General features: G+C 36.4%; 1 protein-coding gene across 2 annotated transcripts in view; it reads right to left on the bottom strand.

The window, feature by feature from the left end:
* The window catches only part of SP3 (Sp3 transcription factor), a 58,300-nt gene that overhangs the window by 8,819 nt on the left and 23,180 nt on the right, over positions 1–26,301 (bottom strand). Inside the window, exon 5 of one of the 2 annotated variants that reach the window (XM_070803198.1) lies at positions 722–914. In XM_070803198.1, coding sequence (XP_070659299.1) covers positions 722–914 — 193 coding nt within the window. Of the gene's footprint in view, positions 1–721; positions 915–26,301 lie in introns of those variants that run through there. The other variant, XM_070803199.1, reaches the window with a different exon arrangement.

Here is a 26,301-nt window from a genome sequence, read left to right as displayed (position 1 = left end):
CAAATGATACCATGTCTGCTATGCATATTTCCTTTTTGTTAACATTTGCCTAATAAATCTCTTTCATTCCTTTATTTTCAATATTTCTGTGCCAATTTAAGATGTTCTTTATAATCAATGTAAGGCTGGAGTTTGTTTTTTAAGGATAATCGGAGACTCAATCTCTTAATTATTAAGCTTAATCCATCCACATTTAATACAGTTACTGATAGGTTTTGAGTGTGTCATTTTTTGCTTAATGTTTATTTTTAAAAACACGGAACAGAAATATTACAGTTTCACTTTTTAAAAAATTCCACCATTAATGCTTATTATTCATTTCTGTTGAAAACGGAAAATACACTTTATCACCAATTTCTAAACTTATTTTTATATTATATAAGTTATTCTCAAGTTAAGAAGCAACTTTCTAATCAGTATTTAGGCAAATCTCATTGCTGGTTTGCAAATTATCTGATATGGGCCTGTTAAATGCCATCTTACTACACTTCTTTTAAAGTAAACTAATTTTAGTTTTTTAAAAAAAGGCATTCAGAACTAAAAATGTGATTTCATATATTTTGTTCACTAACTTTTTCTGCCACACTCATACAGACAAACACACAAGATGATCATGTAGTGAATAATTTCCCTTAATTAGGTGACAGGGCATGCAGCATTTCAAAAATTAGGATGATGATATCAGCAGCCTAAAAAAAAAGTATGTTGCATGTGTGCATACCTCCCACCACCTTCTTTACAGTTGGGACAGGTGCAAGCTACCCTTCGAAGTCTTTTTCCTTCTTGGTGTTGTTGGTCCCCTTCTTCATCTACCACCTGTACTCTTAAGTGTGTTAGATCATTGGTATTCAATGTAGAATCACCACTGAGCTGCCACTCTTCAGGATCAGGTTCTTCTTCCTTGATCCTAATATCTAAAGAAAAAACAAATACAGATGAGAAGCAGCCCACTGGCCCAAAAAGATAGCAAGAGATCTGAGCCTCTCTAAGATAAAATGAGTAAATACTATGTATACGTAAAAAAATCATCTGTTGGTGGAGCACAATCATTGCTCCTTGTTGTGGATTATTCTTTTAAAACAATTTGTTTTATTCTAAATATCAGAGATTAAGCCAAAAAGAGAGCATGAGAGCTTGTTTTTTAAAATTCAGTAAGAAAGCCAATTTTTTTTTTTGAGCAAGCTAAGTCATAAAACAATCTGAAACTTAATTATAACTGTTCAAATAGTCAATATATCTAACGGTCAACTCAGACTGGAACAAATTCTAATGCCTTAAACCTCTCTCGTACAGTCTGTATCAATTATACCCATTTGTAGAAACTATGGGAATGCAATTAGGCCTACCTGTAGGTACTATGAAATTATTACTCATAAACCTAACCTTTAAAGTCAATGCTTGCAAAAACATCCACAATGGCCACAACCACAGTATCACTGTGGAAGGAGGTACCCATGTAAGAGAGATTTTTTATTTTCAAGGAATTTTATTATAAACCAGACTGAGAAACAAAATGAGCATGCAATGGTGACGAAGAGTGGATATGGCAGGAGGCTACATCATTTTCTCAGCATAGCCAAACATCTTTCTTTATATCAATAATGAAATAACATCATTTTCTAAGTGAGCTAAGAGGTTTTTTCAATTCAGAAAAAAACAGTATCTTTTAAAAAACAATACATGATTTAGAATACTGAATAGAATCGTCTTTGGTAAAACATAAATTTCTGCCCATTTTCATTTTGATTTATGTAAACTAAAAATCTCAATAGAAAATTATTTTAGATCTGTATTAGTCATTAATAACTGGAGCCAAAAGTAGCACGAAGAATAAAATATGCTTTATCTAATATCTCCAATTTATACTAATGAAAACTAGAATGTACAACCAAGAAAAATGCCTCAAATAGTTTAAATTTATCAGAATAACTACAACTAAAAATCAAGGAGGGAAATGGGAAGAGAGAGCACTCTGGCCTGGGCAACCAGGTAGATGGCGGTGCCGTTCACTGCAATAGTAAACACTAGCAAAGGTTCAAGTGGAGGTAAAGAAGGACAGTTAATGAGTTCAGTGTTGCTGGTCATGGAGTCTGAACTGTTGTCAGACAAACCAGTAAAAAAAAAAGTTGGACCTGCACAGATGGAGTCCATCCAAAGAAGTAGGTTAGAAAATTCAAAGGCTATGAGTAGAATGAGAACAGAATTAGCCTGTGAAGAATGCAGGTATTTAAACAGACAGAAGAGGAGGAATCTGCCCAGGAAAATGTGCTGTATTAAAAGAAAGGAAAGAGGAAGTGGTCAACATTAGATACTGTAGAAAAATCAAGACATCAAGACAGAAACTAAGAACACGGGCAAGAAGCGAAAAAGTGTTTAATAACATGTATAGGTAAGTTTTTCAAAACACCTGGGTTGAGAGGAAGACAGAAACATGACAGTATAGGCTGAAGGGACCAGAGAAGAGAGTCTGGGGAGGGAAGTGTTTTGTTTGGTTTGTGAAGACAGGAAAGACTTGAACATGTGTAAATGTTTATGAGAAAGATCCACTACAGAGGGAGAGACTGAAAACACAGAAATGAAGTCTCTAAGAAATAAGAAGGGGATGATGATCCATAGCACTTACAGGTTTAACTGAGGGAGCACAGCCACCTCTTTTTCTATTACATGAGAGAAGAAAAGACATAAGCACATTCTTTCATTCAATAAATAATTAGCTACTATGTGCCATGAACTGTGTTAGACCTCAGAGGCAGAGAGAATTTGATGGTTGGAAGTTAAGGGGAAACTGGTTTCTATTTCCCTAGTGAAAAGATAAAAGAATTAGATACGTATAAAATTCATCCAAACACACAACATAAATGAGTAGTGATCACTCTATAATCAGGTGTCCACCTGCACCATTATGACAAACATTTAAATACTTGCACAAACACTTCATAGTATTAGCTTTTTTACAAGTTAATTAAAAGTCTCAGCATACAAATAGCACGTATCCTATGTTGGATAAATTTTAAGTCCATAAAATGAGGAATTTTTAATATTTTTCATTGGATGATAATTGCTTTACAATATTGTGTGGGTTTCTGCCATGCATCAACATGAATCAGCTCAAGGTACACACGTTCTGTCGCACCCATAGGGTAGCACGCGTCTCCGTGCTGGCTCTCTCACTTCGCCCCACCCCTCCTTCTCCCACTGTGCCCGCCAAGTCTGTTCTCTATGCCTGTGCCTCCACGCCCTGCAAAGAGGTTCATCAGGACCATCTTTCTAGATTTCACATGTGTGTGTTAATATACAGCATTTGCTTTTCTCTCTCAGATGGTTTTAAAGCTACTCATTTTACATTATTTGTAACAAGATAGCAAGGAAAAAGGAGGACAGAATGCTAAATATAGATAAAGGAGTCTAGAGAGACAGAAGAAAGATTTCAAGAAAATACACAGAACAAATACAGCAACTGATGAGATAGGGCAAGAATGAAATACAACCCGACTGAGAGGATAACAATATTAAGAGGGCATTCCTACTCCTATTGCTAATTCTCTTAATGGAACCTATAAAAAAAAAACGACTGAGCAACTAACACTAACCGTTACTTATCCTTCAAGATTAGTTCAAATGACATCTCCTTTACACATGCTTATGTTAGAATTAATTCTATTTACTGGTTCACACATCCCTTTAGATAATGCTTCACTCAAAAGTGCTCAGAAAATGCAATCTGACTAAATAAACAAACCCTTCCTTAAGGAGGAATTTCCAATATAGCTAATAATCTACCTGGAAAGACTGTCCTTGGCTTCACTATGCTCCTTCTACCAATAAATAACACATATAGATAAGATTTTAAATTGTTCATTTTATCCCAAATGGATACTTAATTTTCTAGCATCACTTAGTGAAAAAAAGAAAAGTCACTTCATATGGACAGGACCACTTAGTGCTCACTAAAGACAATAAGTTAAACTGCCCAACAGGTGTTATACCCAATTTTTTCATTTTACTTGATCATACACACACTGGGATATTTTAGAATATTAATCATAAATTTAACTAATTCTAAATAACCCCTTTGCCAACCTGCATTATTAATTTAAGACAGACAAACCTTCAAACTAAATCTTTAGTACTTGGCAGTCAAGTTTGTATTTTCCTCAGTATCCTAGTATAGATAATAGGAAAATATTTTTTACCATGCTGTTATTAGAGCCCCACATGGTATCCAGTTACTCTTAGAAATCTACTGTTTATAAAGCTCAAGAGAAGGGTAAGTAATACCCATCAAAATGGGCCACAGAAGTATGAAAAGGTATTCAACATTATTAGACACCAGAAAAATTTAAATCACAGTGAAACACACATCCACCAAGATGACTAAAATTTTTTAAAACAGACCAGGCCAACTGTTAGCAAAGTAGTACAGCAAGAGCAACTCCCACACTGCAGGTGGATGTGTAAATCCGTAAGACGACTTTGGAAATCTTCTGACCATATCTCTTGAAGTTGAACCTATGTATACCCTACAACCCGTGCAATTTTACTCCAACAGAAATGTGTATACACATGACACTAAAAGTACAGAAATTCACCCTTAACTGGAAATAACTCATACATGTTAGTGTTGGAATAGGGAAAAAAAAAATCATGATATATTCATTCATACAGTGAATATGTTAAAACAATGAAAATGAACTTACATGCAACAGGAACATCACCAACATGTAATTTTAAATAGAAGAAGACAAACACACACACTCTTACATACAATGCCTGTATCTATAGACAGATATGCCATTTAAATAAAGCTCACAAAGCTCAAAGCAACAGGAAATACTACTGCACTGTGACTGCCTACCTTTACAACGAGTAATGACTGGGCACTGGGAGACTGCTGAATTGCTGGCAATATCTTATTTCTTGATCCAGGTGGTAATTTCTCCTATGTATTCATTTTATAAAAATTCATCAAGTTATACACATATGATTTGTACATTTTTCTGAATGTATACTATACTTTGAAAGATTCTAAATACAAAAACTTAAAGTAACCTACAGGAGATTACTTAGGGAGTCTTAAAGACAGTCAATCAATGTTTGTTGTGGTTTCAACTCTAGTTCCTAAATAACCAATGATCCCTTCTCCTACCACTGGGATTTATAAACAAAAAAACCTTAAGACGACTGTGCTCCAAAAATTAAGTCCTTAATTTGAAGTTTAGAATATAAAGTTATTCACTCTACAAGTATGTGAGTGATTACAATATGCCAGTCACTGTTCTAGGTTTCAAGGATAAAAGTTAACAAGAGTTAAGCTCATGCCTCTATCAAGTTTACTTTTTAGTGGGAGACAACAGGACAAATAAACAAGTTAGTATGGCTACTCCTGAACAATGCACGGGTGTAACTCACTGTCCTGCTACACACATCCGAGGAATCTACGAATGCAGATCGTGTAGTATTGTTGTATTTACTACTGAAAAAAACTGTGTATAAATGGACTTGAGCAGTTCAAACCCATGTCCAAGGATCAAATATACATAGTGCTTTGTGTGGTGGTGAATTGTTATGGTAAAAAAGTAGAGTAGGGACAGACAAAAAGCCAAAGGAATGAAGTACATGTTTCAAATAGACTGGCCAGAAAAGGCTTTGCTAATACAGTAACACCAGACCCTGAAGGAAGACAAAGAGCAAGAAGGTGGGGGCAAGAATTCCAGGTAAAAGGAAGAGCAAGATGGATGTATGTTTGTCGTGTTCAGAGAAATACAAGGAGGCCTGTGTGTCTAGATATGAAATGAATATGAAGGAAGAGTAGTAAGTGATAAGACAGCTGAGATAAGTGTGGGATACCATTATATATGATGTTCTACATTGTGTATTACCTTGTAGGGCACTAAAAGCTTACATTTTATTCAGTGAGTAAAGCCACTGAGAGTAAGAGGGGTGATAGAGTGGCCTAAGACTAGTTAACGAGGAAGTAGTAAGGATTGGTCAGAGTCAGGAAATAATTCGGAGGCAGAGTCAAAGATATTTGTGAACAGATTTGGTAACAATTTTATGTGAGGTGTGAGAAGAAGGAGTTAAGTACAACTCCAAGGTTTTAGCCCTGTGCAACTAGAAAGATGGAGTTGCCATTAACTGAAACAGAAAAGAGGTAGAAAAAGGGCTTCCCACGTGGCACCAGTGGTAAAGAGCCTGCCTGCCAATGCAGGAGACGCACAAGATGTGGGTTCGACCCCTGGATTGGGAAGTTCCCCTGGAGGAGGGCATGGAAACTCACTCACTCCAGTATTCTTGTCTAAAGAATCCCCATGAACAGAGGAGCCTGGCGGGCTACAGTCCACAGGGCCCCAGAGAGTCAGACAGACTGAAGCAACTAAACAGCAGCAGCAGAGATAGAGAAACTACGGCAAAGAGGTGCCCCTCGGGGGTCCGTTTTCGGATATGAAAGTTTTGAGGTACCTATGAAATACTCAAATGATGTTGATTAGGCAGCTAACAGATCTGGAGTTCAAACAGAACTATGGTCCATAAAAATTTGGGTATCATCAACATAAATAGCTGGTTACTTAGAGTCACCTAGAATGGAGTGTATACAGTTAAGAAACCCTGGGGCACTAAATTGTACAGAGGAGATTAAAAAAAAAAAAAAAGAACAGTGAGACAGGAGGAAACTGATGACCAAAAGCCATGTGAAGAAATCTTTTCAAGAACAACATAATCATAAGTTCTCAAGGACATTTGCGTATACATTTAAGAACTTCATAAACTTAACAGCACTGGTTTTTTTATTGTGCCTATTAATATTTTCTACCTCAAAATGCTTAAATTTCCTCTTCATCTGGCCTGATATATGACAGACTACTGTCAGTTTATAGTTTCAACTATAGCTCTGTCCCATAGATACAGCTGTTTTCAAAGTCTACCCAAATAAAACAAGTTTGTACAAGAAATATATAAATGAAAAAGAATTTCCAGGGTGTCCCCAGTGGTCCAGGGGTTAAGAATCCATCTTGCAATGCAAAGGACACTGGTTTGATCTCTAGTTTGGGAAGATCCCACACAAGGGACAAGTAACCCCTTGCGCCACCAACTACTGAGCCTGCGCCCTGAGCCCACAAGCCACGACTACTGAAGCCCACACTCTCTAGGGCCCATGCTCCGCAAGAAGAGCTGCTGCGGACAGCAACACTGCAAACAGAGTAGCCCCCACTCTACACAGAACTAGAGAAAGCCCACGAGCAGCAACAAAGACCAACTGCAGCCAGAAATAAAAAACATTGACAAAAATATTTTTTCCAATTTCCTGCACTCCTCAGTAAGAGCTGAAGGAAAAGAAAAAGAAACAGGGACATCAAATGATGACACACACACACACACACACACACACACACACACACACACACACACAGAGTATGGTTACAAAGAAAGGACCAATTTTCTTGTATAGTCAATGGACAAACACAAAATTATAGGAAGACATATTTTAACATGTCATTAGTACACTTTTAAATAAAGAAAAAATACAGGCTGTATAATCAATATTAGTTAAGTATTAATAACTCAGGGCATGTCTAGATTTCTAATAAAAATACTACCAGAAGAAATACTAAATGCTTCTTCTGAAGACTATTTGCTAATTATTTGTCAATAGAGCTAACAGAATATTTACAGTAAGTTCTTTGCTGGTTTATCAAGTCTGAAACATGCATATTTAATTTAAATAACTAACACTAGATAAATATGAATTACAGTACTGTTGATAAAATGAGACATTCTCCTTTATCAATAGGCTATCATTAGGACTTTGTTGTTCTTATCAAAGGCTTTCATGTTCTCTGCCTTCAATTTTTAAAGTACTGATGAAATTACTTCATTTGATTCTAAAAATTTATTTATGTTTTCTCTTTAATCAGTTTCACCTGCTATAAAAATCACCTAAACAGAATTACAGGATAATCCTATAAGATCTCATATATTATTTAATTAGATTTTCACATTCATAATTATTTAAATTTCTATGAACATTTCAGGGCTACCATGTCTTTTTCTAGTTTTTCTTTCAAGGGGATAGTTCTAAACTATAGACATGGATTCCTGAAAATATAACTGATCTAATCTGATCAAAAGAATTAACACTTTAGTGGGAAGTTTTAAAACCAAATTTTATTTCTTTACTAAACATAAACTATATATATATATATATATATATATATGTATGTATATGAAATCTCTGCTTTAACATGAAACCATCTCTTTCCCATAAACCCTATATTCTTAGCTTTGGATAATTACTCTTCTATGACTGCTCCCTTCCCCTCAAATTTAATCTTTAATCTCTATTAATCTTTTTCAAATCCAACCTTCTATTATTTACAGTCTTTTCCCAAATTATTTTCAAAGCTTTTCTACCCAACTAAAGATTATTCACTAATAAATTATTCTTCTTAGTAAATCTAAACAAAAGCTTTTATAAGATACACACACATAGACATAACTAGAAATGACCGATTTTCAAATATGCCTTATAGAAGACCTCATGTTACAGACATACCACAAATACATGAGAAGAAAACCTATGACCTGCAATTAATACACTGTAAACAGTGAAATATTTATTTAATCTGCAGTACTATCCAACCAGTCCATCCTGAAAGAGATAAGCCCTGGGATTTCTTTGGAAGGAATGATGCTAAAGCTGAAACTCCAGTACTCTGGCCACCTCATGCGAAGAGTTGACTCATTGGAAAAGACTCTGATGCTGGGAGAATTGGGGGCAGGAGAAGAAGGGGACGACAGAGGATGAGATGGCTGGATGGCATCACTGACTCAATGGACGTGAGTCTGAGTGAACTCCGGGAGTTGGTGATGGACAGGGAGGCCTGGCGTGCTGCGATTCACGGGGCTGCAAAGAGTCGGACACAACTGAGCGACTGAACTGAACTAAATATATGTTACTGTTAAAGAAACAGTGTTCTACTCTACCAAGTGATAAAATGTAAGGTTTACTATTTGTTGAACACTATTACAAATACTTAATATACATTAACTTACTTCATACTCCCAACTACCCTAAGGTTTTAGCTGTACTTTTTCCCTCCTATCTATGAGAAAACAAAGAGTTTACTAGTTTCCCTTAAGTCACACAGCTGAAGCCGGGATAAAAGACAAAGAATTATGCAAAACCACATCTCAGGGACTCCCCTAGTGGTTGTGTTTAAGAATCCACCCGCCAATGCAGGGGACACGAGTTTGATCCCTGGTCCAGGAAGATTCTACTCACTGAGGGGCAACTAAACCCTTGCACAACTACTGAAGCTGGTGATATACAAGAAAAGCCACTGCAATGAAAAGGCTGTGCACCACTAGAGGAAACCCCACTCGCCTCAACTAGAGAAAACCTGCACACAGCAATGAAGATACAGCACGGCCAAAAATAAATTTAAGGAAAACATACTGCAAGTATCGCTAAAAATCCGTTCCCTCCCAGGGCTAATGTCCAGGAACAGTAGTCTAGCCTCTTTACATTTGAATATGTAGTTTTAATTTAGCTTGTTCAAATTAAACTAGTGACTTTTAAAAGTCTACTGATAAAGAAAATGTATATACATACAAAGAAATATTGTGCAGCCTTAAAAAAGGAAATCTTGTCATGTGCTACAACATGGATGAATCTTGAGAACATTATACTAAGTGAAACAAGCTAGTCACCAAAGGATCGAATGCTGTATGAGTCTACTAATATGAAGTATCAGAAATATACAAAATCTCAGAAATAGAATACAGAACGGTGGTTGCCAAAGGCTAGAATCACAGACCATGGCAGGTTACAGTCCATGTGGTTGCAAAAGAGTCAGATACGACTGGGCGACTAAACAGCAAAGGCGAGAGAAAGACGGGGAATGGGTACTCCTTCAGTTTCACAAGGTGGAAAGGTCTACAGACTGCTGTACACTAGTGTGAATATAGTTAACACTACTGAACTGTAAACCTAAAACAGTGAAAATAAGAAATTTAATGTTATGTGGTTTTTACTAACAATTTTTTAAATCTGGGGAAATTTCCCTTGTTGAGTCCCAGTCCCACAGATTACCTATTTTAGGAATCTTACAGATAAAATTTTCAATGTCACAAATAAGTTCAAGTTAACTATGAAGGACACACATCAATGTTACTGCAGGCAGTATTCTTTGCTAAGGCTCATCCCTTCCTCCATTAAGCTGAAGAGACTAGTTTTCCTCTCTAATTTCAGATTGAAAAAGACTACTTTAAAGCTATTCCAAAGTTTCTTAAAAAAGAAAAAGGTGTTTTCCTCCACCACTCCCCTAGGTTAAAATAATACCCAAAAGAGAGCTCCCAATAAAGCCCTGACTGCCATCTAAAAAACGGTAAGTAATCTGTTACAAGAGGTCTTACAACTGTCACTATTCAAATCCTTATAGTACCAAACATTCATCTTAAAAGGAGATTCAATTTTTAGAGACAAGATGATGATCAGAAGTTACATGTTATGAGTAATATTAGTACCTAAACTGTAAGATGTAATTTTTGTTCTTCATTCAAAACTAACCATGATCATAATATAAACTGGATCTCTATAGTAGTTTACCTCTCAATCACCTAACAGTCACTGGAATAAGCAAAACATCTTCTTAGTCTAAGCAATTCAGGACTAAATACACTGGGGTTTTTTTGTCTTTTTTTTAGGTCTTCTTTAGTAAGACTAAGAAGGAAAATATACAAAAACAGCAGTAAGTTACATATGATTTTTTGTTACCTCACCCCTCACAATCTTAAGACTCTTCAGTTTTCGTATCATCCTTCCAGTAAATATTAAACATATCTTCTCCCATGATCACATATATATTCTTTATGTTACTCACCGAGGGTGTAAAAGATAGCACTACATTAATTCTACCACTAATCCATTCTAATTTCACACAGCAAGTAAATTCTCTTCCAAATTGGTTTGCACTCAGAATTCCCTGGTGGTCCAGTGGTTAGGACTTGGCCCTTTCACTGCCGGAGCGGGAGTGGGGCTGGGTTCACTCCCTGACTAGGGAACTTAAGAGCCTGCAAGCCATGCAACATGGCCACCTCACACACACACACACACAAGTGTTTGCAGTCATCTCTTAAAATATTCTTTCAAAAAATAACTGACAAGATAGATACTATATATTTTTATCATAATTTGTTGAAATAACAAAGGCAATGGCATATAGCATATTACTATATGCTCATTTTCTTAAATTTAAACAACTGGGGGGGGGGGTCTCTCCTAAGTTTTAATTATCAAAAAGTCCTTAAAAAAGTAAACATTGGAAGAGTGTGATCTACTTCAATGTTTTAATTATTTATCACAAAAAACACATAGAAAACTTCTAAAATTCAAAATCTGCAGAGCATGAGTTGTTTAGGATGGTAATTTACCAGATAAACTACAGGTCACCGTATTTTGAATGGAAATCTCTCCAGACTTAATTATACATTTACCTACTTTCTTTAGCAGGAAGTTGATGACTCAAATTCATTATTAAAAATAATTTATGGTATTAACTTTGTATTAAAGACATACAGAATTCTGTTTTTACTATTATTATTTATTCTATCTACTTGTGGGTTTTGTTTTGGTTTGGTTTTTTGCCTTCTTCCTAACTCTTCCAATCCTCTATGTCCCAGGCCACACATTCATTGCCCATTCTAATGTGTATCTTTCAAGCCAGTTTTAAACTGGGAAATTTGTCAGAATTGTTAAAACTATATATAAAATATATTATGCCTAAAGAAAAAACTTAAGGCTTTTCCTAAGAAACCCAAATCCCCCAAAATGAAGATGGCCACAGCAGCGATACATGCTCCAGAATAGGGATTTTCTAATTATAGTTCCTTAAAGGATACTATAAATGTCAGCAGAAAGATGACCATGTGTAAGCCTCAGGCCCTTATATAAATCAGAGCAACCCCATAAGGTCAGTTTTATACACTGGAGTTCTACCTAAGGCTTCATGAGGAAAGGTTCTACTCTAGCACTGAACTAAAACTGATGTTGCTGCCACTGACATTAGCGTTAGAAAAAACAGTTGTTTGGGGTTTTTTCCCTACCACCTCATTTTAAAAAAATATTGCCTTTAAACAAAAAGATGCCCTCAATTGATTTCCTCAACCCTGTGTTTAAAATGCATATTACTTTCTTCCTAAGGTTTATTCACTATACTTTCTACAGATTCAACAATCTTAACTTTAGTTGCTGCCACCAGAAACAGGAAACAGTGCTTTAGACCGGGTCACGGACCAGCAACTAGTCTGTGGCCTGCTCGCAAGCAACCGGGCCGCACAGCAGGAGCAAAGCCTCATTTGCATGTGTAGCCACTCCCCACTGCTGGCATTACCAAATTACCACAATGTAATAATAGAAATACAGTGCACAATAAATGTGATGCATTTGAATAATCTTGAAACCAACACCTCATTCCAAGTCCATGCAAAAATTGTCTTCCACAAAACTGGTCCCTGGTGCCAAAAAGGTTGGGGACCGTAGACCCAGTAAACCATATATAGTTCAACAATTATTTCTAGTTTTAACAATTATTTCTAATTAAAATGTTACAAGTTTCACTGTTCTCTTAATTTTTCCTGTGTCTTCTACAATACACAATATAATCTCTTTGCCATGTTACACATGAAAGAGTCCATGGGTGGGCTTGGCTTTATAAGAAATACAAGCCAAAAAGCTGTATCTTGGCAGTTTTAAAATTGGTTCATTTTCTTATGCCCTCAAAATTTAGTGTATTCACCATTTACTGAGCACCTACTATGACTAAAATTATAACATAATACATCAATAAGAATTAGTGAGATGGTGCTACAGTTAACAAACAATCCAAAAATCTCAGTGGCTTGACACAACAAAAGTTTGTGTGTTCCCATTAATTTTACATGTCCAACTCTGGCTGGCAGGGGGAAAAAATCTGCTTATCACAGTCCCTCAGGACTCTACTTGACACATGCTTCTAAGACTGTCTTGCCAAGAAGGTAGAAGGTAATGTGGTAAATCATCCCGCTCATATTTTACGGCCACAGTTAAGTCGGATGGCTATGCTGATTTTAAAAATGACATGAAACGGCAATCCTATCATGTGCTTAGAAAGAAGTGATGGATTTACTGAAGAATCGTGACTCCCGAGTCCCCATGCTGGTCAAATATTCAATTTACTTTCCCTCCCACATTTGGATACATTTGTCCCTTTAGTTAAATCCCACGTAGTTAACAGTATCAAACTCAAAGCTCCTGGGTCCAAGTATGGCCCTTCTTTACAGAGACCTATTTTCTAAAACAAGTTATCTACCTGCTTCCACAGACACAATATACAATGACAGAGAAAGGCAAGCATAACCATAAAAAAAAAAAAAAAAAAATATATATATATATATATATATATTCTTGTCCAGAAGATAAAATAGTCAATAGTTCAGAGCAATTCATAAACCCTGCTGAACAGGTAGTGTAAGTGTCCTCTGCTCTGGCGCAGAGGATTCTCTGATCACTGGAAGGAGCTTCTCTGTCCAGTGTTCTCTCAGCTTTCAGCTCTACCTTCCAGGAGATTTTTTTCCTTGCCTGCTATCCTCCTCCACAAGTGCAGCAGACAAAGGGAGTGAGCATCTTTAGCTAAGTCTGCTGGCAGAAGATTAGTGGACGGCAATCAGCTTGTGCAATTACACTTTCTTTCATACTTTCCACTCTTGTTTCTTGGGCTGTACAACTCTCCAAAAAAACTTAGAGGCTTCCTTACCAGTTTGATTCTAGCCATTTTCAAGTGCTGATGTCTAGAACCACAACTTTTTCTCTAGACATGTCTTTAAGACATTCTACATTTTTCTTTCGTGTCCCATAAGACACAAATGTGGAGTCTATTTCTATTTAATTCTGGGTGCCTTGGAACTACTTGGCTTTAGTAGGGAAAAAACATACTTTTAAAAAAAGTCTCTTTTCCCTAGCCCAACTGAAAGGCATCACTCCCTTAAGCAGATAGACCTCTACTCTGAAACACCTTAATTCATTCAGACTTTTTAACAGTAAGTAATGGTCATAACCTTGATTGCCATAAAAGTTTTAATTATCTGCTCAAAAGATGTCTCAGTTTCATCTCTTACTGACAGTGAAAAACAATTGCTTTTTCCAATACTACAATTCCCTGAATTTCTGGAGTCTCTTTACCGCTCTTCCTTCCTACTTACAAAGTAGCTAATTGTATGTTGCAGCTCATTTCTTTCTTATATCTTTTCAGATGGAGCTAACAGCAGCAAAAATACAGTTTGTTTTCCAACTTCATCTCCTAACGCTATAAATGCATTGGATACTTTACTAGCCTTCCAAGTTATTGCAGACAAGTTTTCCAAATGCTTCTTCCCTACGCTGCATATTCCCAGCCTCTAGTATCCGCTTCCTTGCTGCCCTGGTCCTTGACCAATGCCACATTTGAGGGGCTTTGTTAGAGCCCCCTACTGCTTATATCAACTCTGCTTTTAAGTCAAGATAGGTTACATGAATTTTGTTCAATAGAAATAGCTCTCAAGTCACATATAAAATTTTAAAGTTTTCAGTAGCCACATTTAAAAGGCAAAATGAAACAGTGAAATTAATTTTTATGTATTTCATTTAACACAATATATACAAAATAATTACATTTTAATCTGCAAACAATATAGAAATTATTGAGGTATTTTACATGCTTTTCATACCAAATCTTTAAAATCCAGTTTTATTTTTACATTTAATCACATCTCAAACCAGTCTAGCCACATTTCAAGTGCTTAACAGTATCATGGAGCTGGTGGCTACCAATATTAGACCATGCAGGGCAAAATAAAACTGCAGTAGCAAGCAGCCCCTGAAACAGTGGCTTAACACAAAGGCTTATTTTTTATTCATGTCCACCATAGTTTAGCCAAGAGTGTAGTGCATGCTTTCCTCACTTACGGATCAAGACTGGGAGAAGAGTCAGTGTGGCATATTTCATTGACCAAAGCAAGCTACATAGCTGCACCCAACTTGGTTGTGCCCAGAAAGAAAACCAGAAATATCAGGTAGATACAGCTCTAATGACTATCATATCCAATTTTTAAGTCACAATTTAAAACTTTCAAATTATATCATCAAGGAATTATATCTTTAAAATTTTCCTTTTTTCCCAATAGACACCTACTTCAAAAAGCAAATAAAGTAGTAAACTACTACTACTAGCTAGCTAGCTAGCTAGTTAAAATAGAGCTCTAGGACAAATGCAGTTTCTTTGCCATTAAACATAACTTTCTCAATAGAGTTTCTGGAGATTCGGTTAAAGCAATCAAAAAGATATGACTAGAGCTCAAATACTATTTCTTTGACTTCATTTTGGTTAAAAAGTACTTCAAATCCTCTTTAACTTCTCTTATCAATTATTTTCAAGTGACTACTGCCACTGAAACAAGGCCGAAGAAAAATTAAATGGAAGAGAAAATGCCACATTTATTCCTCTAAAGTGGATAAAAGAGAGGAATATAACATTAATCAAGACTAAAGATAGTTTTACTACTTTTTTCAAAAAGACTTCCTTATCACCTTTAGAAGTTAACCTTCTGTCATTTAACACTATAACAGAACAATCAATTGCCTATTTATTCATCCAAAACAAAGGCATTATTTCAAAGCTTAAAGCTTTACTTTCACAGGTCTAAGGCTAAAACCCCTTTCTTCTAAAAATAAATGCTTACACTCTGTTTTATCTTCACTTAAGCATCCAAAGAAGAATTTTAGCCTATCAGAGGGCCCAATGTACTGGCTGGATTACATGAAGTTTTAGGAATTAAAGGGTATCCCAATGAGATAAAAATGGTAAGCAAGAGAATATCACAAGGAGGGACTACTGTAAATAACAGGAAATTTTGGTTAGGGAATAAATGTGTGCTGGTATGTATGTGGATTGGTTTCATATAACCATTAAAATCTTTGAAGTTGGGTGTTCTTATTGTGATTCAGGAGAAAATAAGCATTTAAATAAAGCATAAGTGATAATATCTCAAACTGGTAATCAATGTAGATGATTTTTTGAGAGAAAATAATAAGACAAAGCCAAGTCGCAACCAACCAAACCAACCCAAAACTACACTGATTCCAAATTAAACTTTCTGATGCCAGCCATCAGAAGACAAAAATATCTGTTTTCATGTTACTCAAAGAAATCTACTTCTGCACTAAAACTATTACCCTACGAGAATATCTTAGAATGGTACAAATTATACACATTTTTCTGCATTTTTTTATTGATGCTAACAGAGTACTTTATTAATTTGTAGTCCCCATCCCCAAAAGTCTCCCCTAAATCTTCTTTTGTAACTTTCTCCTTCGTTTACCTACTCATGACTTCATGTCTTCACCTCTGATCTACAGAACTCCAATCCTCTGTCCCGAGCTCAGTCCTCTCTCTCTACTACCAACAGTCTTCTCAACCTAGCACCACAAATTCTATTAAAACTGGTATCCTTTTCTTCCCCCAGATCAGTTTCCCTTCCCAACTCTGCCAATGACATATTTTTAAAATAAAAGACTCAGCTTTTATTCCCACTAGCTTATCATTAGATCCTATAGATACGTCTTTTGAAATGTCTAGCATTTTTTACCTCATTACTTTATTCTCATATAACTGAAATAGCTTTCTACTATTCCTATCCTCTTCAGCGCCAGTTTCTTCCCATTACAATCTACTCCTGAAATATATTTTCCAAGGGTTGCACTTATTCATGTTATTTGTTTTAAAACCTTCAAGGGCTGAAGTTAAAAATATTAAAATCCTCACCAACAGTACTCAGAGCTTCTACTCTTACCCGAATGAGCCCTATCAGTTTCCAGTCCCCAGCACCATTGAAGCCTTCTATCGACACCGTCACAGCGTTTCCCAAAGTGCTTCTCACAATGCACCCAATGAAATACTCAACTCCAGATATGTATAATCAAAAAAGGATGCTGCTTCCTTCCCTTGAAAGTGAAAGTGAAGTCGCTCAGTTGTGTCTGACTCTTTGCGACCCCATGGACTGTAACCTATCAGGCTCCTCCATCCATGGGATTTTCCAGGCAAGAGTGCTGGAGTGGATTGCCATTTCTTTCTCCAGGAGATCTTCCGGATCCAAGAATCGAACCCAGGTCTCCTGCACAGTAGGCAGACACTTTACCATCTGAGCCACCAGGGAAGCTCTGCTTCCTTTCCTTAGACAAGTTTATTTTCCACTATGCTAATGAGAATTTTCATAACCTATTTAATAATACCCATTTGGTATCTTTTGTTGTTTAGTCACTAAGTTCATGTCTGACTCTTTTGTGACCCCATAGACTGAAGCCCTGGCAGGCTACTCTGTCTGCGGGATTTTCCAGGCAAGAATACAGGAGTGGGTTGCCATTTTCCTCTCCAGGGGATCTTTCTGACCCAGGGATTGAACCCACATCTCCTGCATTGGCAGGCAGATTCTTTACCATTCAGCCACCAGGGAAGCCCCCATTAATATCTTTACAAGTCATTTTTTGGGGGAAAATGCTGGATTATTAAATTGTCTTCTGGATAAGCTGCCTCTATTCTCACTTACATGACTTTTTGCCCTGGAAAACACATCTTCCCCTCATTTTTATACCTATACAAATCTATATTCATCTACTGAAGTTCTCCCTTTTCCATAAAATCTTCCCTGTCAAAACCCTCTTTGATATTAGACTCCTCTGAACTTTAATTCTTCTAAATTTCCTCATATGCAGACAAGACTAAATCAAAATTCCTTTTGCTTCTTTTTTCCCCCAGAGATTTATAGATTCATTTCTGAAACATAATTCTCAATGTCATGAGTCTTTAAAAAGCTACACATTTAACACAATTACACACCTGGAAGTAACATACAATAAACAAGTACCAAATATTTGACACAACTGAACAAAGTTAATTATTTCAGAAACAGGTAAAATTCACATCATGTTACCACACAAACCTATGTTTATTCTGTACCTATTACTCATATTTCATTTATTCTCCAAAAAAAAGCAAGAGATTGAAAGATGAATAAGAAATAATTGCTGAAGTCCAAAAGAAGACAAACGTTAACTACAAAACACAACAAAAGAAATACAGGCTATTAAAAAAAGTAGTAATTTAAAGGAGTCAGGAAAGGCTGTGGGATGAGGCAGTATCGGAGCTAAGCCTCAGAAGATGTCAACTCAAAGGTTACTCCTCTATTCCGTTCCTAAATGTGGTTCAACATTAGTATACCATTTACCACATTACATTAGAATCTTCTACCTGACTGCCTAACCCAATGGTTCTCAAAGAAAAGAGGGAATTTTGTCCTTTGGAAGACATTTGGCAATGTCTGAAGTCATTTTTATCATCACAAATGAAGGGTTAGGGGTGCAACTGGCATCCAGTGAGATACTGCCAAACAATGGAGAGGACAACCCCCACAACAAAGAATTATTAGGTCTAAAATATCAATAATGTGGAGATTTGAGAATACCCAGGCTAATCTTTAGAGTGTGAACAATTCTGGTGTAAGAAGTATCTTATTCATCCTTGTATGCCCACCAATGGACAGAGCAGGAAGTCTGTACATGGTGGTAGACTCAATATGGGCTTCCCTGACAGCTCAGCTGGTAAATAATCAACCTGCAATGCAGGGGACCTTGGTCGATTCCTGGGTCAGGAAGACCCACTGAAGAAGGGACAGGTTACCCATTCAGTATTCGTGGGCTTCCCTGGCGGCTCAGCTGGTAAAGAATCCACCTGCAATGCGAGAGACCTGGGTTCAACCCGGGTTCGACCCCTGGAGAAGGGAAAGGCTACCCACTCCAGTTATTTCTGGCCTGGAGAATTCCATGGACTGTATATAGTTCATGGTGTTGCAGAGTCAGACACAACTGAGCAACTTTCACTCACTCACAGGCTCAATAAGCCTCATTTTAAAGGCAATGGAATACAATTTACATATCAATTATACCTAAATACAGATGAAATAAAAAATAAACAAAGGCAAGGGAAGAGTCGGTAAAGATTTTAGAGAAGGCAACAACATGACCCATGTTTAGGGAAGATAACTGATGTAAAGGATATGCTGAAATGATTTCCAGTATCTTCCAAAATTAAAAATGCATATAATCACCAGATATGTATCTATTCTGCAGATACACATACTTTCCCTAATGGGGAAAAATATGTGTATAAGGATAATCACTGCAGTATAATTTGAAGTAAGATAGAAAATGAATACACATCAGTAAGGATATTATTAAATGACAAGATACCTGTTCAGCAGAATACTGTTACTGCAATTGCCAAGAATGAGATAGCTCTATTCTTGTAAAATTAAGAGAGGCAACATAAAAATTTTTAATGCAGAAATATGAGTACAACTTTAGGGAACGGCAGAGAATATATAGGAATGGTAGTGTTTGTAAATGTATCCTTCCACTAGAGATATTCCATACAGTTAAACAAACAAACAAACCTGGTAACAATGGCTATCTCTAGGGAGAAGACTGGAGGGTTAAGATAAGGAGGGAAAGATCTTGAAATCACCCTTTAATATATTTTCTGAATGTATGTCTTGTGCAGGTATTATTTATTATCCAAGAAATAAATTTTCCAAAAAGAATTTTGAATGCACTAGAGAGAGGAAAGATTAGAGGAATGAAAAACAAATGAACTATTTTAACAGCCCAGGAGAACAGTAAAAGCCAGATAGTAAAATGAAAACGGACAGAAGAAAAAAAAAAATCACAAAAACATGGCAGAGATAAAACCAAAAGGACTTGGAACTTTCTACCAGGAAACAGATAAAAGAGTTAACCCTGCACCTGCATGCAAGCAGCTAAAGTTAACAGGAGAAAGAAAACAATGGTACTAATTACTCAAGAGAGCACCCAGGAACCCCTCGCTTCCCAGTTCTCGCAGATGACCATTTCATGCCTTTCTCCTTCTTAAATTTCTAACACCTGTCCTCATCCATCTCATCTCATTTCAAAAGGAAATTAGAAGCAATCCAACAAGAATTATCTTATCTTCCAAACAACTGTCCCATATGATTATTCCCAATCTTACATATGGCCAATCTCTGTACCTGTGTCCTGTATTTTATCTTGCTTGCCTTCTTAAATAACTTTCCTCTATTATACCTTCTTCCTGAGTCATCAATTTCTTACTCTTAACTGAGACATTACCAAAAAAACCCACCCTGACCTCAAACCTACCTCCAACTATTGTGTCCTATTTCTACATTTATCTTTACAGGAAAAAAAAAAACTTTTAAAATATTTGTTGTAATTACTGTTTGTAATTACCCTCTTCCCTTCACTTTCTTTTAATTAAATCACTCTATCTAGGCCTTTCTTCCTAACGCTCCACTGAAATCACCTGCTACCAATAACCAGGCTCCAATTCTTTTATCTTATCTCCACAATATCTGAAAAGTTAAGAACTGCTCCTTTAAGTGGTTCATTCACTTGGCGTCCAGGATACCGCACTCTGCTCGAAGTGCCTTCTGCCTTCTGTTTGCCTTACTGGTTCCTCCTCTACTTCTAATCCTCTACATGTTGAAAATGTCCTTGGATTCAGCCAAGGACTTCCCTCAATTTTGGTCAAGTTTCAGTTCCTAAATTTATGTTTGGTTCTTTTACAAATCTGCCATGTCATTTACATTACAATTTCCAGATCTGTGCTAAAACTTTTTAAGCTTGGCTTTTACACCTTCTCAGTTCAGTTCAGTTCGGTTGCTCAGTCGTCTCCGACTCTTTGTGACCCCATGAATCGCAGCACGCCAGGCCTCCCTGTCCATCACCAACTCCCAGAGTTCACCCAAACTCATGTCCATCGAGTTCGTGACGCCATCCAGCCATCTAATCTTCTGTCGTCCCCTTCTCCTCCTGCCCTCAATCCCTCCCAGCTTCAGAGTATTTTCCAGTGAGTCAACTCTTCGCATGAGGTGGCCAAAGTATTGGAGTTTCAGCTTTAGCATCATTCCTTCCAAAGAAATCCCAGGAATGATCTCCTTTAGAATGGACTAATTGGATCTCCTTGCAGTCCAAGGGACTCTCAAGAGTCTTCTCCAACACCACAGTTCAAAAGCATCAATTCTTTGGCACTCAGCTTTCTTCCACAGTCCAGTTCTCACATCCATACATGACTACTGGAAAAACCATAGCCTTGACTAGACGGACCTTTGTTGGCAAAGTTAATGTCTCTGCTTTTGAATATGCTATCTAGGTTGGTCATAACTTTCCTTCCAAGGAGTAAGCGTCTTTTAATTTCATGGCTGCAGTCACCATCTGCAGTGATTTTGGAGCCCCCAAAAATAAAGTCTGACACTGTTTCCACTGTTTCCCCATCTATTTCCCATGAAGTGATGGGACCAGATGCCATGATCTTCGTTTTCTGAATGTTGAGCTTTAAGCCAACTTTTTCACTCTCCTCTTTCACTTTCATCAAGAGGCTTTTTAGTTCCTCTTCACTTTCTGCCATAAGGGTGGTGTCATCTGCATATCTGAGGTTATTGATATTTCTCCCGGGAATTTTGATTTACCTTCTAGACCACAGTAAAAACAACTGTTTTAGTCTGTTATCTGAAGGTCCAGGAAGTCTCATTTCTGTTGGGTGATGTTTCTGCTGATTCTCACTCATGGCATGTCATCTCACATGCCTGATTACCTATGATTCTATGCTAGACACTGCATTTGAAAAGTTAAGAAAATCATCTGAGGCTCAAAATGACACCATTTTCCAATCTCTTCTTTACCTGTATTCTTTCCCTAGTCCCACTTCAAAATCTCTTGGAGGCTCTTAATATATCTTTCCTAACCCTACCACAAAGTAATTAAATTAAGAATTGGGAGGAGGGTGAACACAAGTCGACTGCATTTTTAATTCCCTGTGAGAGTCTACTATGCAGCCAAATGTTAAAAATCTATGACCCAAATTTTTTCATCCAGTCACTTCTATCTGCATTAATGGCTCCCCAAACTTATCTCCAGCCCAATCTGAGCTCCAGATTCTGATAAACAACTGCTTACTTGAACCAATCACTTGGAAATCTAATAGGTATTTCAAATTTAACAAAGCCACAATAGAACTCTTCATTCTTCCTTCACCCCACCCTTCTCCAGACTTTTCTTATTACTAGCCTAGCCAAATTCATTATCTCCTTTTGCCTATATTACTGTACTAACCTTGTCCTTCGGAGAAGGCAATGGCAACCCACTCCAATACTCTTGCCTGGAAAATCCCATGGGCAGAGGAGCCTGGTAGGCTCCAGTCCATGGGGTCACTAAGAGTCGGACATGACTGAGCGACTTCACTTTCACTTTTCACTTTCATGCACTGGAGAAGGAAATGGCAACCCACTCCAGTGTTCTTGTGCCTGGAGAATCCCAGAGACGGGAGAGCCTGGTGGGCTGCCATCTATGGGGTCGCACAGAGTAGGACATGACTGAAGCGACTTAGCAGCAGCAACATCAGCAGCAGCAGCAGTCTTGTCCTTAGGAGAAGGCAATGGCACCCCACTCCAGTACTCTTGCCTGGAAAATCCCATGGATGGAGGGGCCTGGTAGGCTGCAGTCCATGGGGTCGCTAAGAGTCAGACACGACTGAGCGACTTCACTTTCTCTTTTCACTTTCCTGCATTGGAGAAGGAAATGGCAACCCACTCCAGTGTTCTTGCTTGGAGAATCCCAGGGATGGGGAGCGTGGTGGGCTGCTGTCTACGGGGTCGCACAGAGTCGGACACGACTGAAGTGACTTAGCAGCAGTAGCAGCCTTGTCCTTACTGTAGCCATTCCAACCTCAAACCACCATCCTCATTGGCCACAGGATCTGCCAGTGATCGTTTTAAAACATAAAACCAACCAATGTTTTCATATTTTAAAAAAGAATCTAAGTTCCTTACCAGGGTCTTTATTATCTTGCCCCTGCCTACTTCCAATCTCATCTTTTGACTCTTATTCACTAAACTCCAGTATATTTACTCATTGCTTTTCTTCCAGATGTCATTAAGACAGGTTTTTCAACATTCAAACCTGAACTTCTATTTAAAAAAAAAAAAAAAAACAAAAAACTTGAACTTCTATTTTGCCTACACATACGGAGATATTTCCTAATCATCCTAGCTAAAATAACAACCATTCTCCATGGTTTTTCCATACTCCCTACTATTCCATAATCCTACCTTTATTTTCTTCAAACACTAATTATGTAAAATTACTGTGCATGCTCATTTGTCTTTGCCCACTAAAACACAAAATTTATGAGAGTAGGGACTTTGTCTCTTACACTATTGCAAAGTACTGACTTCTCAAGTTGCTGGCAAGATGATGGTACTACTCTTCAAAGGAGAATTTATGAATTTATTAAGTGTTACACATTATGTAGTTTCACATAAAATAAAGTTAGATATAAAATTTGTCCCCCAAAACCACTAAAATGACCAAGGAGTTTAAAGACAAGCTTTAATAAAGTTATTCTCTTAATTAAAAATAATACTGAACTACAGAACAATGCATCAAAGAAACTATACAATGAAAATCATACATTAGTGATTTCCATTCTGTTGTGCCCATTAAGAACTCTAACTTACATTATCATTATATTATGTGGTAAATTTGGTTAATCATAAACAAATATACTATTTCAGAAAGTAAAGAGAAAAGTATTTACAGACATGAGCAGCCATTTGTTAAGACGCATCTAATGAGTTAAACTAGCTGCTCTCTCTAAGATGCCATGGTTTATATCATACAGATACATAATACTGTTATATATACCATATAATGACACTGCTATTATGCTTACCAATGTTAAATAGATGTGAGACTTTTTTAAGTATCACTGTCAAGGGATTACTCATGGATCTGTAAACATTAATTTTTCATAGAATACTAAGAAAATAATAAGGGTAACCAAAAACTTACATTAAAATGACTTACTTTAAAAGTCACATAGTATAGTCTAGATATTTTTCTTGGCATAGGAATTATAATTTGAAATTTCCAATTTCTTGCACAGATTGTTGAATTGCATCAGATGACTTGTAAACAATACAAACTAAACTAAAAACTTATGATCAGAGTTTCTCAATTATTTTACTAAAAAAAAAGTCTAGTTAAGAACTTACATTTAAAAGATAAGTAAATTTTTAAAAAAAGAAAAGAAAAACTTACATGTACTAAAACTCACCACTGACCAAACAGTGGCAAAAAAATGGGAGAAAATATCTCTGGTATGTGACAAGACTAAAGTCCTTAACATATAAAGATGTCTTTTTAAAAGTGTCTTACAAATCAGTAGTGGGGAAAAAGCAGCAAAAAAAATAAAAGAAAGGGAACTGACCAAACACAAATAGCCAATAAACTTTCAAAACTGATCAGATTCCCCAATAATAAATGAATGTATTAAACTCTCTTTATACCACCTCAAAACTCCACCTCTGCCATTTGATAAAATGATATCCCAATACAAAAAAACAAAAACCCTATACTTGCATACAATGCTGGTGAAAAAGCACTTCTGTGGTATATATAAAAGCTTTAAATACTTCTACATAAGGAAATAATCAGAAGTGTGAGCAAATTATTTCTATGTAACAGGAAAAAAATGAAAACCTCAACACCTAATAAAAGGATCCCTTAAATCATAAACATTTGCACAAAAATACTTAGTAATGAAATCAACTAATCATGTAGAAAGCTCATGATATGGGGACATGTATACAATGTATTATTTGAAAAAAAAAAATTAAAAAGTTGCTGTGCACATGACCCCAATTTTATAAAGACATTTAAAGTACACAATATGCACAGAGAAAAGATTCAAAGATTATATGGCAGAATACTAGCAGGTAATTTACCAACTTTACTAGCTGTAGGATTAATTTTTTTTCCTGTTTTCTTTTCAGAACTGTCCTGAATTTCTGTATCTGCTATTACTCTTTGTCTTTGATACACTTCTCCTTTTCTATTTTCTGTTGGATTAATCATTTACTCACTCCTGCCCCAGTACAGAAGTTAAAAATTGCATCTTGGAACAGAGCACAGAGGATTTTCAAGGCAGCGAAAATACTCTTACAGTACCATAATGATGGATATTATTACACATTTGTCCAAACTCCAAGGCTGTACAACAACAAGCGTGAACCACTATGTAAACTGTCACCTTTGTGTGATTATGATGAATCAATGTAGGATCATCAGTTTTAACGAACGTACCGCTACGGTGAAAGATGTCAGTGATGGAGGAGGCTATGCACGTGTAGGAACAGAAGGTACATGGAAAGTCTCTGTACCTTCTCTTCAGTGTTGCTATGAATCTGAAACTACTCTAAAAAAACAAAGTCTTAATTTAGAAATATACGTAATTGCATTTCTGTTCTCTTGATACTTATATCCAAATTATAATAGATGTAAAGAGACTAAAATTATTCTCTATAAAGATGATCCTCCTAAAAATGACAAGAATCTTTAACCAGGAACCAACCCCTACCAGTCCCACACCCCTATTTTGCTTTAGGATTAGCACTCCATTTCTTAACAATATAAACAAGCATGAACTACCAAGAATAATGAATACCATGTATTAAAATACAACTGATTAAAAAAATGAGTTCATAATGATATACTAAAAAAAAAAAAAATAGAACCTCTGATGGCTGCTAAGACACCAACTCATTCTGAAAACAGACAAATAAAAGGAATGGATTTAACAGCTTATCCTGCCTTTCTTGTACAAACTGTGCTTTGGGGGTAACCAAACAGCTAACAAGAGAAGACTGTGTTCAGAAAAAAGAATCATAGCTTAACACAAATGTACTGAGAAAATTAGAAAAATCACTGTTTTGCAACTCTTAATGAAATAATGAATCCAAATGACAAAGAGAAAAAGCTGAGACTGGGAGGCACATAAAACAATTAAAGACACAGTCCTTATTTGAATCCTAATTTGATCAATTCTAGAAAGATATTTTTAATCATTTGGGGAAAACTAAACATTGCAAAGATATTGCCCAAATATTTTTTATTTACTTAAATATTTAAAGGGTTACTATCAATTAGGGTACTGTATTTAATGGTACTATGGTTATGTTTCTTAAAATTCTTATTCATTAGCACAGCAGTTTCCAAACTTTAAGTCTTAAAAATTACTGAAAACTTTAAGGAGTTTTTGTTTATGTAAGTTACACCTATTTACCAGAGGGTGAAAGAGAATGACTGACTATTAAGTGGCATATTGGAACGGGGAGGAGAGACAAAAT

Source organism: Bos indicus, chromosome 2 (genome assembly GCF_029378745.1).
Source record: "Bos indicus isolate NIAB-ARS_2022 breed Sahiwal x Tharparkar chromosome 2, NIAB-ARS_B.indTharparkar_mat_pri_1.0, whole genome shotgun sequence".
NCBI lineage: Eukaryota > Metazoa > Chordata > Mammalia > Artiodactyla > Bovidae > Bos > Bos indicus.
This window is presented reverse-complemented; position numbering and strand designations above follow the sequence as displayed.